The 15,568-nt window shown below is 52.3% G+C and overlaps 1 protein-coding gene across 2 annotated transcripts in view; it reads right to left on the bottom strand.

The window, feature by feature from the left end:
* GRIK4 (glutamate ionotropic receptor kainate type subunit 4) overlaps positions 1 to 15,568 on the bottom strand; it is a 388,102-nt gene that overhangs the window by 88,615 nt on the left and 283,919 nt on the right. For both annotated transcript variants that reach the window (XM_072953873.1, XM_072953874.1), the window contains 2 exons: positions 9,088 to 9,240; positions 8,096 to 8,200 (listed from right to left, as the gene is read on the bottom strand). In XM_072953873.1, coding sequence (XP_072809974.1) covers positions 8,096 to 8,200; positions 9,088 to 9,240 — 258 coding nt within the window. The remainder of the gene's footprint in view (positions 1 to 8,095; positions 8,201 to 9,087; positions 9,241 to 15,568) is intronic.

Here is a 15,568-nt window from a genome sequence, read left to right on the forward strand (position 1 = left end):
GCATCTCATCAGAGCTGCTTCATGAGACTAAATTGGCAGCTCAGCCCTTCCAGCTCTCCCAGGCATGAGCTGGCTGAAGAGGCGCGGGAAGTCGTCACTCAGAACTGGCAAACTTCCCCAGGCTGAGCTCAGGCAGGATGCGTGATCGGGCATATTACAAGAAATATATTTAAAACGCAGCACTTTCAAACCCTGCTCCTCTGCCCAAAAGCAGCCCCCCTTTTGAAAATATAAGTAGCTCTAATTTGTTTGCTGGCTGATGTGTGAATAAGCTTCTGCAGCCAGTGAATTTTCCATCAAAGCTGATAAGCTGGAAGTCCCTGTGCTTTGGGAGAAAGAACTAGAAGTCTGTGGGCCAAGGGAGGCAGGAGGAGAGAAGGCCCTCAGGTGACACCTTTCCAAAGCCAGCTCATCTGCCTCCTGGCTGTCAGTCATCCCAGGGGTGACCAGGAGAGCCAGATGCCCTCACAGGAGGAGGTACTTAATAGACTTTTAATTAACCAGAGGCGTACTGTTGTTAGAGAATGGAAAGCCAATGGGAAGGGAGCAACGTATCAAAGATTTGAGGGGCCTTCCACTCCAATTTTCAAATTCCAGTTGCCAATCAGGAGGCTTGTCATGTGGAATCTCTCTTGAACAAACGGGGAGCAGTGGCTTTGGAAAAGTCTTGACAAAATCCTCGGTCCCTGGGGCTCCCCACACACACCCCAGGTCCCAGCACCAAAGCTCTGTGCACACTAGTCCTTGTTCAGCGGTGCACCCTTTCTCCTGGCCCATGCTGAGCCCAGACCCAGCTGGGCGGTGCTGGGTCAGTACTCAAGGAGTACCCAAGCCTGGAAGGACAGCAGTGTGAGCGTGCTACAGTAGAGGCAGGCACAGGGAGCAGTTAAAAGGGGCACCGGAAGACTCCCTAAGGAAGGGCTTGGTGATCCGAACTCTGGAGATGTGAGCAGGAGTGGCTGGCTGGGTATGGGGGTGAGGGGACAGGCACGGGGCGTCAGACAGCCTGGTGTGTGCTCTAGCATTGCTGGGGCAGGGCGTGCAGGGTGGCACGGGAGGAGGCTCAAAAGTGGGTAGGGCTGCACACCAGAAATTGACACATTGTAACTGACTATACTCCAACAATAAAAAATAAAGGAAAAAAAAGTAGGCAGGGCCCAGCACATGACAGCCTTGCTGTGGAGCTGCCATTTACCCTGAAAGCAAACGGGGGCCACCGTGAGGTTTTCAGCCCAGGAATGACATTCCTGTCTGCCTTCTCCAGTGGGAAAGCTGGACTCGATAGCCTTTCAGGTCTCCTCCAAGTCTAAGAATTTATGATATTCTGTGAGATATTGTCAACCATTCTAAACCACAAGCCAATTCCCTTATTCCCGGCTCCTTAATAAAAAGGAAGAAATAAGTGACTTCTCTGTCACCTTCAAAGCAGCCCCCAGACCACTGATCTGATCTCTTTTTCCCCCTCCCTCCACCTGGGAATCCGCTGCCTCAGAATTTCCTCATCAAAGGCCAAGTGGCTGGGAGTGGCCCACCAAACAGCCCCCCAGCCGGGGAGCTGGCACTCTCGATTTCCAGCAATCAAACCCCACTCCAGTGCTCTGAGCCAGGACTCACAAAGGCAGCTTCAAAGGATCTGCATATTTATGGTAAACTCCTTCCTCAGACTGAAAATGTATTAGACAGTAGCAACCACGGTGCTCCCAGAGCAGCTGCCCCGACTGGCAACCTGTCTGAACCTTACCGGTTGTTCTTGTTAGCGCATGTCTCCCAAAGGCTCACACTGTGAGGGGCTGGGGGACAGGGCGCAGATGCTGGCAGCAGGGGGACCTGTCCATAGAGAGTGTGATGCCCTCCTCACTGTTCCCTCAATGCCATGTGTAGGCGACAGCAGTGCACACTCTCACCTGACAGTGTGTTTCTTGGGTTTTCTATTGTTCTTTGCTTTTGAGGTGGGTCTGGAGGTGGGGACAGGAGGGGACAACAGGTCTGCTAAAATTGCCATCAAAGCAAGAGAGGACACTTCCTGGTGCTCCGGCTACAGAGGGCCAGGATATGAATTGTAGCTGCCTTTACACTGCCAGCGGTGCAGCCAAAGCTGGTTCTGCTGCCACAGACCCTGGACCATTCCACCTAACCTTCCCCGGCAGGCGGGCAGGTGTGCCAGCATGTGGGCTTCCATCAGGGAAGAGGGCAGCACTGTCCTCCCAGCAACTGGTGGGACCTGCAGGGACTTCGGGAAGTTGGAGATGGATTCCCTGAACCTTCTAGAGGACACAGTATCCTTGAGTTCTTGGTTTGCACGGGTGACTCACAAAAGCCATCTTGTCTACCCACTGTTCCTGGTTAGAACTACACTCAAGTCAGCCCAGGAAATCAGGCCCTTGAAAAGCTGGGTTGGTATCAACTTTGGAAAACTAAATACAGCTATCCGTTCACCGTGCTTTTTACTCGCCCACTCCAGGCCAGCTCTGCCAATCTCTCCATCTCCGTGGGAACAGAGTTAAACGGACCCATCGTCTAAGGAAAAGGTGGCTCAGGGCTGAAAAGTTCACATGAAAATAACCCTGTATATGTTGTTGGTGGGGGTTAGGAGTAATTCATTGACTCCAAGGCCCAGAGTTCAGAATGAACAAAAAGTTTGAAAATAACTTCCAGTCAGCAAGTCAGCATGGTGACTAGAAAGTGAGTGTTTGGCGTGAGGAAGGGGAAAATCCCACAGCGCTCTTAGCTCTCAGTGCCATCCGGAGCTTGGTCCCTAACTTGGGCCTCACATTTTACTAGAGCCCCAGACAAACCAAAGAGCATTAGTGGTGAGAGAGATGTTTGCTGTGTCGCATGGGGAACAACTACGGGCAGTTGTTTGGGGAAGGAGAAAAATCAGAGGGGCAGGACAACGCAAGCCCTGGACAGGGACTGCTGACTGCCATTTTTGCCTTTCCCAAAGATGAGGAGTTCTGGAAGGAACCATGACTCATCTATCTTGTGTTTCCAGCCCTTGACAGGAAGTAGGTGCTCAAAAAAAATTTTATGCTAAATTTCAGGAAAGAATGAATGAATGAAGTGAAATCACACTATGTTCAAATATTTGAAGAGCTGGTAAAGAGGAGAAAGCTGGTTATTCTGGGCTGCTTAAAGGGGGAGGATTGGGAGGCAGATTTTGACTCGATGCCTGGAAGACTTTGGAATGTGTCCCTGGGGAGGTGGTAAAAGTCCCAGCCCAGGACATGTTCAAGGAAAGGCTGTGTGGCTGTTTCCCCCAGGGACACTGTGGAGAACAGTCTTGCATTGGGTCAGAAGATTAGACTGGAGGCCTCAAAGGTCTCCTCCAACATGTTCTGGGCAATTCTGCAGAGTGGAAAGACCAAGGCCTTTGAAGACAGCCAGATGTGGGCTCAGTTCTTAAGTCTGGAACTAATTAGCTGTATGGATGAAGATACACCACTTGAACTCTCTCTGTCTCTGTGTCTCTACCTGCAAGATGGAGAGAGGAGCTTTCATGCACGATTGATAAAAAGATGAGAAATTTTAAGTGCACCCCCCAGCACAGTGCATCCAATACATGGTAGCCATTCTTATGATGATGTCAACAGAGACGCCTTTCTATGTAACCACAGGCAAGCAGAAGAGAGTGCTGTGCAAACCTAGTTTCCATAATCCTTGAGCTTAGCCAGGCCAAATGTCGCGGGGTTACCATCTCCACTGCACAGAGGAAGAAGGTTTCAGTACCCCACTGCAAATACACAGTGAGCCGATGGAAAAGGTTAGTTTTGCATCTTTAGCTAGACAACCCCCCTCCCCTTGCCTCGTCCCTCCCTCTCCCGAAGGCTTAATTAGAGCCTGTTAAGCCATTTCCGATCCTCAGATGAAAGGTGTGCTCATCTTATTACAGTCCTAACAAAGTCGCTGGGGGCCTGCTCAGAACCACTGATCTTTAAACCAAGTTAAAACGAAGAAAATTAAGGGCCCTGTAATGCTTTGCTTCCCTTTTCCCTTGCCTCTTTCAAGTAAGATTTCTCCCAAATTAGGAAGGAAGATTTTTTTTCCTACTCCAACACCACTGAGGACATCTTCTGGCGGTGGGGGGTGGAGGGAGAACATGGGGTGGAGATGGGAGATCTCACACAGGCAAAAACTGGGGGATGGAGCTGGCGAACCTGGTCCAGGTTCAGAAATGTCACTTACGGAGCATTATAGGGCACATTTTTCCCCAAACAGACTCCAATGGAAGCTCCACAGAGACCCAAGATGGAAAATCCTCTCTGAACAGAATCAAAACAGTAATTTTTTAAATGGTAAAAAAAAAAAAAAACCTAAATTCTAAAAGACTGCTTTTAAAATGGTAATAATCCCTTAATCAGTCACTGGCAGGGAATATGGTATTTGGTTCAGACATTTACCAATTACAACCCACTGGGTCCCTGCATGGTGCTTTCTAAATAATCAAACCTAGCTCTTAATAGTCACTCGCCCAGACAGGAAGAAAAAGCAAAAAAACCAAATCCAAATGAGAAGATGCCATTACTAAAGAAAGCCTAACCCAGCAGGTCCCTGGGAGCCAGGAGCCATCCTGGTCGGTAGCAGGTGGCAGCAAGGTAAAGTGTTTTGCTTTGGGGGCTTAGAGATACAAAGAAAGTGAAGAAAAGCCAAGAGGGGGAGGCCCATGGCTTTGGAGTTGGACAAGCCCGTGTGTGAATTCAGCTCTGCCCAAAGTCCTTGCTTCTCGTGGACTTGGGCCAAGCTCCTTACCACCTCTGAGCTTCAGGTTCCTGATTTGTGAAAGGCGAGTTTATCCACCTTGAAGGGCTGTCCTGCAGATGAGAAGTGACCTGTGTAAAGCGCCCAGGTGGTGTCTGGTGCACAACTGGTCCACAAAAGACGCTATTTCCCCTGCTCCTTGTCAGCCTCTCCTCCCCTGCCAGCATCACCTTGGATGAAACTGGGAGAATATCAGAGCAGAGATACTGACATTCCTCCTACCCTAGAAGAGAAACCCAACTAATTATCGCTCCCCAAACCATTTCTTCATCCTGTAATAAGCAGGGGAAGGACATCTGTCAAGAGGCAAAGATTGGGCCGGTGATTGGGATGGGACCTGGGGACCAGCGCTGCAAGGCTACATCTGTGCCCGTGATACATCCTGCACGGTTTTCACTGCTACTCGTGGAACGTGAGCCGGACCGGAAAGCAGCAGGACGGCCACCAGATTTGCTGAAGAAAAATGGGTAATAAAGAGGATGACTGCAATCCACTTGACACGTCCAATCAAGGATGCTGTGTCCCTTAGGGTAGCTGAAGGTCAAAAACACCAACTTCTTTAACGGTCACTTCTGCAACAGAGTCTGTTTATTCAACATTAGCGCAGAAAGATGGGGGTGGGATGCAGGGAGGTCAGGAAGAAATTCTATGCGTAGAAGCTGCAGTTGGCTAACATCTACTGGTACGCATTTGTCAAAGGGTAGCCTGCAGACCACCAGCATTATAATCATCTATCCGGGTGCTAGCTAAGAAGATGCAGACACCTGGAATGTACCTCGTCTTACTAACTCAGACTTTATAGCTGTGGGGTCTAGGAATGTGCATTTTAAGCACCGATGGTCATTCTTGTGCACACTGGGTTTGAGAAGTCCTATCCTCCACCGGTAGCGCGTGCTGCGGAAGAAGGGGCAGCAGCCACTGCGCAGGACGCCCCAGGGCAGAATCCCTCGCTGGGCTGCGGTGGGGGCTGAGGGTGGGTGCTGGTGGCTGCAGGTGCTGTTTCCTGATGACTCAGGCAGCTGGGAGAGCCAGCCTGAGTGACGGCCGGTGGAGAAGCAGAGTTAAGGTGAAGCGGCACTCTAGGTCTGATGAGCTGTTTTTCAAGTAGAGGGTGGAATCAGGGCCACCGGCCAACTCTGCCACTGCAGGTGTCGCCTGATGGAAGTGGGCTGTTTCCGGGAGCGTCAGAAAGCAGGGCTGAGGGCCAGAGGAGCTTTTCCAAGACCGAGCCTGGGCTTTCTACGGAGTGGGTCTGGCCTTGGCACGAGCACTGTTCTCCCAACTACAGTGTCTCCCCATCATTCCCTCCCTGACCCTGTTTTACTTTGCCGGCAGCACTTACACTGCTGACGTACTGCATAAGTACTTGTTTGCCTGCTGCCCGTCCCCTCCTAGAACACAGGCTCCCGGAAAGCAGAAATTGTGCCCATTTTTAACCCGCACCTAGAGGTCAGCCTGGCACACTGTAGGAACTCAAAAGATACACACTGAAAAAAAAATGAATGAATGTTCTTCCCTTCACATCCCCCAGGCACACTGGGACTCAGAAAGTCTGCCTGACAATTTTTCTACAGGCTGGCAGCTTCGTTTGTTCCAGGAATTATGAGCCTGAGGGCATGATTTGAGTTTAATAACCCCAAATTGTACTTATTTTTTCCACATCGGTCTCCCTGGCCAGACCGTAGGCCCTCTCCGTGCGGGCACTGTGCTTTTCTGGTTCTGATTCTTCCATGCCCAGCACAGTGCCTGACACGTAGGGTGGGCTCAATACATGATTTGTCACATAAAAGAAACGGCCATTTTGTGATACTCCATCCCATAGTTTCTGGCCACCTACCTAACGCCGGCCCCATTCGGGAAGTTATGACAAACGATAGCTGTTGTCATTGCTTAAAGATCATGTAGCTCCGGAGAGGGCTGAACCCAAGCCTTGCAGACACAGGGATGGAGTGGCAGGAAGCAGATGTGATGGGCCTCCCAGCGCAGCCCATGGTGCCACGAGGACCACCTTGGTGCCTGATGACGCACCCTGGGCCCTCTGCTAGGTCTACCTAATCAGATTTCTGTGGGTAGAGTCTAAAAATCTGCATTTTTAACAAATTACCACCGTGATTCTGACGCATAATTGGTCATAATGGTTAAGAATTTGGGCCGTAGAGTCAGAGGTCCTTGGGTTCAAAACCAGCTGCCACTGCCCAAGGCCAAGTCAGTCAGTCTCCTAAAGCCTCAGTTTCCTCACTTATAAAATGGGGATTAATAAAAGGCACCTACATTGTAGGATTAAGTGAGAAAACAAAAATGATACCCTTAATGTGGTATATGGCCCATGGTAAGAGCTTAATGAATGAAGGTCCCTATGATGATGATGGTGGAGGTGGTGAGGATGATGATGGTGGTGATGGTGAAGGTGATGATGGTGGAGGTGGTGAAGATGATGATGGTGGAGGTGGTGAAGACGATGATGAAGAAGACAATGATTCTGCCACCCCTTCATTGGTACTTTCCCTTGTTCAGACACTGATAGTCAGGAAACTCTTCAATATGTCTGCTTCTTGCTGTAATTAGTGCATCATTCCCTATTTCTCAAGCTTTTTTTAAGGATGGAGAAAAGATACACTAAGAATAAAGAGCTGATTATTAGGGTGATGGTGAAATTGGGACACCTTCAGAGAGGTACTTGAAGAGACTGCCAGAATCTCTGTTTCCTCTGATGTAGGAGAATCAGAGGAAAAGAGAATGAGAAGGTTAATGGAGGAGCATGAGAAAGGAGTAGGGACTTGTAAGGAGCTCCAGCGGACAAAGCATCCCTGAGCTGACGGAATACACAGGCAGCAGACAGGAGAGGAGGGGTGTGATTGGGATGGTGGGGGGCGGAGATGGGTTGGTCAGAAAAGAGCTGACAGGAGAGAGCTGGCCATCCATTCTAATGCTGAAGGGATTCCTCAGCCCCCATGGGATCTGATCTGTGTGTGACCGGTAAGCAACCTGGAATCTAACACTGGCTCCAAGGTTAGGGCGAGATTCAGGGAGCAGAATAAACCAAACAGTGGAAAGGCCTCCTTCCATGACGCCCCCTTGCCTCCTCTCTCCCGGCATAAGGCACAGTTACCGCCCTCTTGGTATTTTGCTGGGGCTGTGGTCCCTGACCACACTGGCTGATCCTGGTCCAGGAAGGAGGGAAGCCAGTGCCTGTGGGGAGCCTTGCCCAGGACACAGCCTGTTGCTCTTGGGGATGACTGAGCATAGGAGGCCATCCTGAGTGCCAAGGAGGAATGAGCTGGGGACAGGGAAAGGGACAAGGAGGAGGGATCCACCACCACAGCAGCACAGCTAGCCTTACCTGCCGAAAACCATTCCTCGTGAACTGTAAGATTTTCAAGGCATAGTTGGACCTCTGGCCTTTGCTGTTGAATTCAATGTGGCCGGTGAGACCTTCCAATTCTACCTGTCCAAGAGAGAGTGAGTTACAGCACCAACTAGGCCCCGTGTTCCAAGTGGCCCCAAGCAAGCATCCCACTGTGCTAGCTAGGGATGCACCAGAAAGGGGAAGCCATCAGGATGCATTCTCCTGTCTACCTCTTGGCTGCAGGGTCTCAAGCCTATGAAAGTGATGTCTCTGGAACCAATTCAGACTTGGCCAGGGCTTGAGGAGGAAAGGAGGCCACACACCCAATGACCTCGCAGCTGCTGCATAAACCAACACGATGCCAAGATGCCAGCTCTAGCTCGGGTCCCCCTGAGCTCCTCCTCCACGCCTCTGGCTGTGTTTATCCTCCTTGGGCAGCTGCTCACCCACTCCAGCTTGCAAAAAGTCAGGATGATCTGACTCTAAATGCAAAATCCCAGCCACTGTGCACCAGGCTGCTCTGCCTGGTGATGGCTTCTTTGTGGGCGGGAATCCCTGTCCATCCCACCAGAGGCCTCATGGCTGGGAGAACACTGGGGAGAGCCAGCACCAAGCCAGAAGCACTGAGCCTGCAACTCCCTGAGGGATCACGGTCTGCGGCAGCATGATCCATCCCCGTTTATGCAGAGCTTTGCAGGGACCGCTTCTGAGCCAAGGGGACAAATTCCAAGCCCGGAATCCAGAGACCCTCTAATAGTCTGAGGCACCAGGGCCACTGCCTTGTAAACCAACTTGCTGTAGATTCTCAGTGATTTTTAAGGATTAGGGGACAAATGTGACCCACGATTCCCAGATGGGGTCACTGCAGATGGCTGTTTCACCTGGGACTGTAGTGTCCCGAGGGGACCTGGAGGACAGGGGCCTTGAACAGTATCCCCCAGTCCCCCAGGCTGGGCGTGGCCTGCAGGGCCCCAGCCGCCCCTCACCATGCGCAGGTAGTTCATGAGGCTGGTGCCATGCTGCCAGATCTGGGCCGAGCCGCAGGACAGGGGCTTCACGCCGATCTCCTGGCTCCGGTTCAGCTCCTGCACCGCGGTCACCACGGCATAAACGGCGTCAAACAGCAGGGCCGAGGACAGCTGGGAGAGGGCAGAGAGCGGGGCAGAGGGAGGAAATGACGGGTGTAAAGGAAAGAAAGGGAAAGGGGGAAGAAAAGAGAAGAGGAGGAAGAGAGAAAAGCGTAACAAAGAAGTAAGGGTGTGTCTCTGATGCTGTTGGCCCACCGCCTGTCTCTGGGCCGACTCCGCTTCCCCTAAGAGTCCAGGGGCTGGCCCAAGGAGACAATGGTGGCCAAGGCCTCTCTGAAATTGGACCATCAAGCCATGGCTTTGGGCCCCAGATTATTTCAAGAGTATCCCTTTCTCTCCTCGCTCCACTGATCTGAGAGACTCCTGAGAAGGGGGCTCTCTTCTCCATCCCACTGCCCTTCCCCTGGCAGCCGAGCTCCTTCTTCAGTTGATTCGAGGCTCACCTGGATGCTTCTCGGCAAGACTACAACTGTCCTTGTCCTTTGCACATAATTCATTTCCCCCCGAGCACATGTGGCTCCTTTATTAATGGACCTCTCACGTTTCCCTGCCAAAGGACATATGGAAATTACGAACGCTAAAGACGCCCTTTCCAGCTCGGACAAGCATCTACGTGAGGGGAGTTAGCGACCCCTACTGACACCGGCTTTTCCATCCTTCCGTTTGGCTATTTAAATGATTCTGTAAACTAATTTCTGTCCCAGCGTCTCCCTTGCCTCCCAGTTAATCTCTCCGTGCTGAGATTCTCAAAATCAGCGCGTGTCAGAACTAGAAGGGGTCCTGGAAACCAACCAGTCCAACTCAGAGGACTTCAGACAGGATGGGAGCAGACTGCAACCCAGCTGCCCTTTCTCCAGGCTCATTCCCCGCCCCCTCCCATCCACTGCCTGCAGCAATGTCTTTCCCCCTCCCTTCCCGACAAGGCTCCTCTTGAGACGCCAGGGTATGTCATTGCTCCACCAGAATTATTCGTGCCTCGCCTCCCAGGACAGCGTGAGGCAGTCTTTCTAGATGCAGTTACCTTCTCAACAGCAGACAAGAGCATGAGGCTCTTGGGCCAGAGCTGGGGGCAGGGAAGGGCGGTGGACAGGCCTCTCTGCTGCCCCAGGTTTGGTCATCACGCAGTTTGCCTCCCAATCTGACTGGCTGTTTGTCGTCAAGTTAGCCTCTCAGTTAAGAGCACCCGGAGCCTCTGCTGGCACAGGACTACAAGGCGGCCGCGGAAGGGAACCACCTGTTGCCTGCACAGCACCCATTCTCCTCTGCCTCCTCCCCAACAGAACCCCCGCTTCCTTCAGGTGTCCTCCCTTCCCCCACGCAGCCACGTGCTTCAGGGGTAGCTGTCCCAGCACACGACCCAGCCCGAGCTGTCAGGTGAGCCTGGCTGACCCAAGAGTCATCCCATCCCCCTGCCAGTACGCGATTCGGCACTGGGCAGATGGCCCGATTCTGACCAATGAGACACAAGCTGAGGCTTGGAGCAAGGGGCTGCTTCTCGCAAGAGCTTCCTGTCTCTACAAGAGGCAGTCCGTCCTCCTCTGGACACTGCTTGCTCTGGATATGACGCCCGGACCTGCGGCATCCATCCTGGCTCCAGCCTGAGGAAGAAGCTGACACCAAGGGCACAGAGCAGAGATGCAAAGAACCTGGGTTTCCAGTGACGATGCTCTGGAATCTGCCCTATGTCTGGACTTGCTGTGAGATGAGATAACACATTTTCCTTTTCGCAAGAGGCAGTTTAATTCTGGTTTTGCATTACTGGGAGCTCAGAGCACCCTGTCTGGTTGGTGCTGGAGGCCCTGGAGAACCCTTGCTCTCGGTGGCATTGGTGCCCCAGGCCCCCAGATAGGCCTGGCCTCATCCCCTCTCTAAGGCCCCTTCTCCCGAGGCTGCGCGCTGGTCCCCGGACCCCCTCATCACTGCAGACTAGCAGACACAGTTTACCACGCCATTTCTCACTTCCTCCCACCAGGCCCCAAGCTCTTTCCTGCCACATGGTTGTCACTATTCCCACTCTGTCTGGGACGTGGTTTTCTTGGCTGATGCTCCATTATTAGCAAATGGTCCAGATGCTGGGAGATCGGTCTGTGGCTGTTTGTAGCGTTCTTTGGCATCCTGAACTCCTGGGCTGGCAAGATTCTTCGAGTGCGTCTAGTAATCACAACTCCAGCAAGGGGTGCTGGGGGGCCTTCGGAGAAGTGACATGGGTGGCATGTCCCCAGCGTGCTCTAGGATTCTTGGGTCCTTTCAGTGGTTCAGCCTGGGCTGATTCTTGATGAGACCTCCTAAGCCCTGAACATCTTCTTTCCCCAGCTCAGTCTCCTGAGGGTCCTCGGTACGTAATCAGACAGCTCCTCTCTCGCAGGCTCCTGGCAGTCAGCCCAGAACTCTTACGTGGATCCTCCAGCTGCTTCTCTAAGACCCTGTCCCCCATCCACGCTCTTCCAGCTTATCCCCCTCCCACCCGTTGCCAATCTCCTCCCCTCAGCCAATGTCACCTCCAGTGGTCTGAAAGCCCGTAATCTTTGCCACACCAACTTTTCCGTCTCATCCCGGATGTCCATCCTGAAGCATCTTTTTGCTCTCCTAATTGCCTTCTCCCTATTATTTACTAATTTAGCTCTGGAAAGCATTTGAGACTGCAGATGGGGAAAAATTTTGGTACCCGAAGGCTCTCCATCCTTGTCTCCACTGCTGGGTCCGCAGTGCCCACTGTCTCTGCTTCTTCCCGTGGTCCCCCCTGCTTCCCTTTCATGAGCCCTTGATGTCTTTCTTGGGCTTCTGGCCCCCATCGGCGTGTGCGTGCCTCTGGGCCTTGTCTCTGCTTCTCCTGTCCCTGTCGTTTCTACATATTAAGCCCCCCTAATGGCTCAATTCTCATTTAAAATCCTCTTCCTTTCTTGGCTCCAGAATGTTGCTTGGCAAACACCCTGGACTCTCTTGTTTTTATATTTTCATTTGTTTCTTCATTGTTATCTTCTTTTGAGCTGTTTGTAAATTGTTCAGGGGAATGAAAGACTCTGTATAAATTAAGATGACTCAATCTGACTCAGAGAATAGTGGCTGAGTCTCTCCCTCACTCACTGAAATAAAAATAAGAATACCTTCTAAACACACACCTGTATTTCTCATCTCCCTGCCCCCTCCCCGAATCGCTGGACTCCCAGAGTCCTGTTGGATGTTCATTTGTCTCTGAACTTCTGTTGCTTAAACTCTGCCCCCCCCCAAAATACCAGGATAGGAACCATTAAAATTTCATGGAATAGTTCATACAATCTGGGCTTTATTCAATGAAATAAACACTTAATTACAAACATCTGTTTTAGCCTCAATTCTAATTACTTAATCTAGCCATCTGTAATTTTAATGATTTTCCATGATTTTTGTTCTTTGCCGGGTGATGAATGGGAGTGGCACGTGAAACGAGCGGGAGTGGGTGTCTCCCTTCACGACACTGTCTCCTGCTTGCCTGTCACCGGCCAGAAGGGGGTGGTGGCTCGCTGGCAGCCACCTGGCAGGCACTGAGCTTTCTCTTGTGGCCGCCCCTCAATTTAGCCACTCCCTCTCTGTGCCCTGGGAACCGGGCCCCCGTTCCAGCAAGCTCCATCTGGAACACCGTCGGCTGACTGGGAAGTTAAGGAAGAGAAGGAGACACACTCAAGTTGGGAGGAAAAGAAAGAAGAGAGAAGAAAGTGACAAGAGAGGAGAGAAAGAGGAGCCGAAAGAGAACGAGAAAGGAAGGAGGTGATGGTGACAGAGGAAGGTGGAAAGGGAAGAGTGAGCGGAGGAGGTGAGAAGGAAAAGGGGGAGGAGGAGGCTGATGGGGAGAGGACTGGGCAGGGGAGAGGGCGATGGAGGAGAGCAAGGGCCAGAGACCGGGTCCCACCGCGACCACAGCCTCTTTCGAAAGCTGGATGGGGAGACAAGCCAGGCTGTGCTTTCCTGGAACTGGTTATGTGTCGCCTTCCAGCTCCCCAGCAAATGAAAGAGCTGGCTCTTTGTGCTGGGAATTTCCGCCCCCAAAGAGACGGGAAGAGGCACCGCTTTCCAAAAGGTAGATGCCGAGGTGAGACGCCCCGAGGAAGATATGTTGCTGCTGGAGGCTGTGAGCTTCACATGCTCTTCGAGGTGAGGAGTTCCTACGTCACTTTCCCTTCCTCCTCAGAGGCCAGAGAGACCGTAGCTGGAAGGTTCTATGAGCTGCAATGGAGCACCGTCCTCTGGAGGCCCTCCACAGGCCACCTGGCTCTCCTGTGCCTCGGTTTCCTCATTTGTCAAAAGGGGTGCATGGCCACTCTTGTCTGTTATTAGGATGCTGTGAGGAGGAAGAGGAGGTCCAGGGAGGTGATTCCAAGCATCAGTGGTTCAGCACGCTTCGGCTCTGTGCCAGGCGAGAGCCAGTGAAGGAGGGCACGTCTCCCAGGCTCGAGAGGACGCATGCCCTTTCAATGGTAAGAAAACCAAGGGGCTTGACTAAGAGAACGCAGACGGAAGCAGGCAGAGAATCTGTGACCCAGGACTGCCTGGCCCCTCCGGCGACCAGTTCTAGGTCTAAGGCTCACATGTCTTCTCCCCACACCACCCCTCCCCTTGGAAATAACCTGCAGTGGGCATGGCACAACCTAATTTTACTCTTGTCTCCGCCCCCCAGCCCGGAGGGAGCCTCCAGAGAACCCTTCCTTCTCCAGATGTCCCCCAGAATTCTTGGGGGGCATAGGATGCTGAGGTCTTGGGAAGTCCGAGAGTGGACTGAGAAAGAGAAGAATGAATTTTGTGTTCTACATCTTTTAAACTGCCTGGGGCTGCACCCTATCCCGAGTAAGGAGCACGTCGGTGTCTGGCCCCCTCCCCACCCTGAGACCTTCATACCTGCATGGTGTCCCACCTGCAGTCAATGAGCAGCACGGAGGTTTTTGCTCCCCCCTCCTCCGGAAAGCCTTCCCTGATCTCTCTAGGCAGAACTGAGGGGCTGCCCTCTGCTTCCACGGGCACAGCGTACCCATCAGAACCGCTGGCCTCGAGGCAGAGGCAGACCTTGCTCCCCACGCTGCGGACCCCAGAGGACAGCACCTGTGGCTTTTTTCTGTGATGGACTGTGGGCTGGAACCCCATCCTTCACCCCGCTCTGCGCTCAGGCCCTTTGCACAGGACTATATTTTTTCCTCTAAAAGGGTAGAGTCTGTTTCTTACTCCCTGACTCCTGGTTTGTGGGTGTGGTTTTCTTTGGCAATAAAATGAGGTGGAGGTCACCGTGTGCCTGCTCTGGGAGCCCAGGACTACAAGGAGGTCCTGTGCCTTCTGCTTGCTTTGCTGCCCCTCTGCCACCAGCATGAGCGTGCCCCAGGCTAGCCTAGGCCAGGAGGATGAGAGGTACCTGGAGCAGAGCTGCCCCCGCCGCCGACCCCCTCATGCTGAGTGAGCTCAGCCAGGTCAGCAGAGCTGCCGGGCGCTCCAGCCTCGCTCAGCTGATCTTTAGCGGACCCTCAGGTACACGAGCTACAGAAATGTTCATTGTTGTAAGCTAGAGAGATTTGGGAGTTGGTCATTCCACAGCATTTCTGTTGCAAAAGCCACCTGATATATTTACTAATGCCTCTCATAGTGTCTGGCAGGTGGAATGTTAAAGAAACTCATTTGATGGAGAACTATAAATTGAAGATGGAATCATATCCCATTTTATCTTCAAAAGGATCCTCTAAGATGGTCAAGCATAATTAGCCCAAAATTACAGATAAAGAATCTGAGGCCCAGAAGGGTTACTTAGCTTCCTAAGATCACATAGCAAGAAAACACCAAGGCCAGTATCTGAAGCCAGATCCTGTGTGTCCAAGGCCCACCCTCTTTCCAGGACATGTGAGCACGGCCAGAGCCGGCCCCACAGCCCTGTGAAAGGCACTGCCTGGCTGTGGTGTCAGTACTTTACAAGCCACCCCACCAGATGCCACGGGCCTCCCATCTGCCTGCTTGCGCTCAATGGGAAGATGAATGGAAGGGCTGAGACTCTCAGAGAGAAACTGGCAATGTGGCACCGGGACCTTTAATTTCAAGAGGCCAGACGCTGGATGCGGAACAGCTCAGGCTGGAGAGGAGGTCGCAGGTTTTGTTCCTCTCCTAATACTGTGCTGGGAGCCTTTGAAGTGTGTCAACACCTCATCACATCACTGGAGTGATGACTGCAAGCTCCACAGACCAGACCAGGAGCACAGGGCTGGTACTCCTGATTTGGGGGATGCGCCTGGTCCTACCCACGACCCTGTGCTTAAGACGTCCTCACCGCCCCTTAGGCCACCTAACGGGGGTGAGAACTTCCTTTCTTCAGATGTTTCACCCTGCCGAGCCAAATCCTTCCTATGGATTTATTCCTCTTTCAGGTCTCAAA

Source organism: Vicugna pacos, chromosome 33 (genome assembly GCF_048564905.1).
Source record: "Vicugna pacos chromosome 33, VicPac4, whole genome shotgun sequence".
In the NCBI taxonomy this organism is placed as follows: Eukaryota; Metazoa; Chordata; class Mammalia; order Artiodactyla; family Camelidae; genus Vicugna; species Vicugna pacos.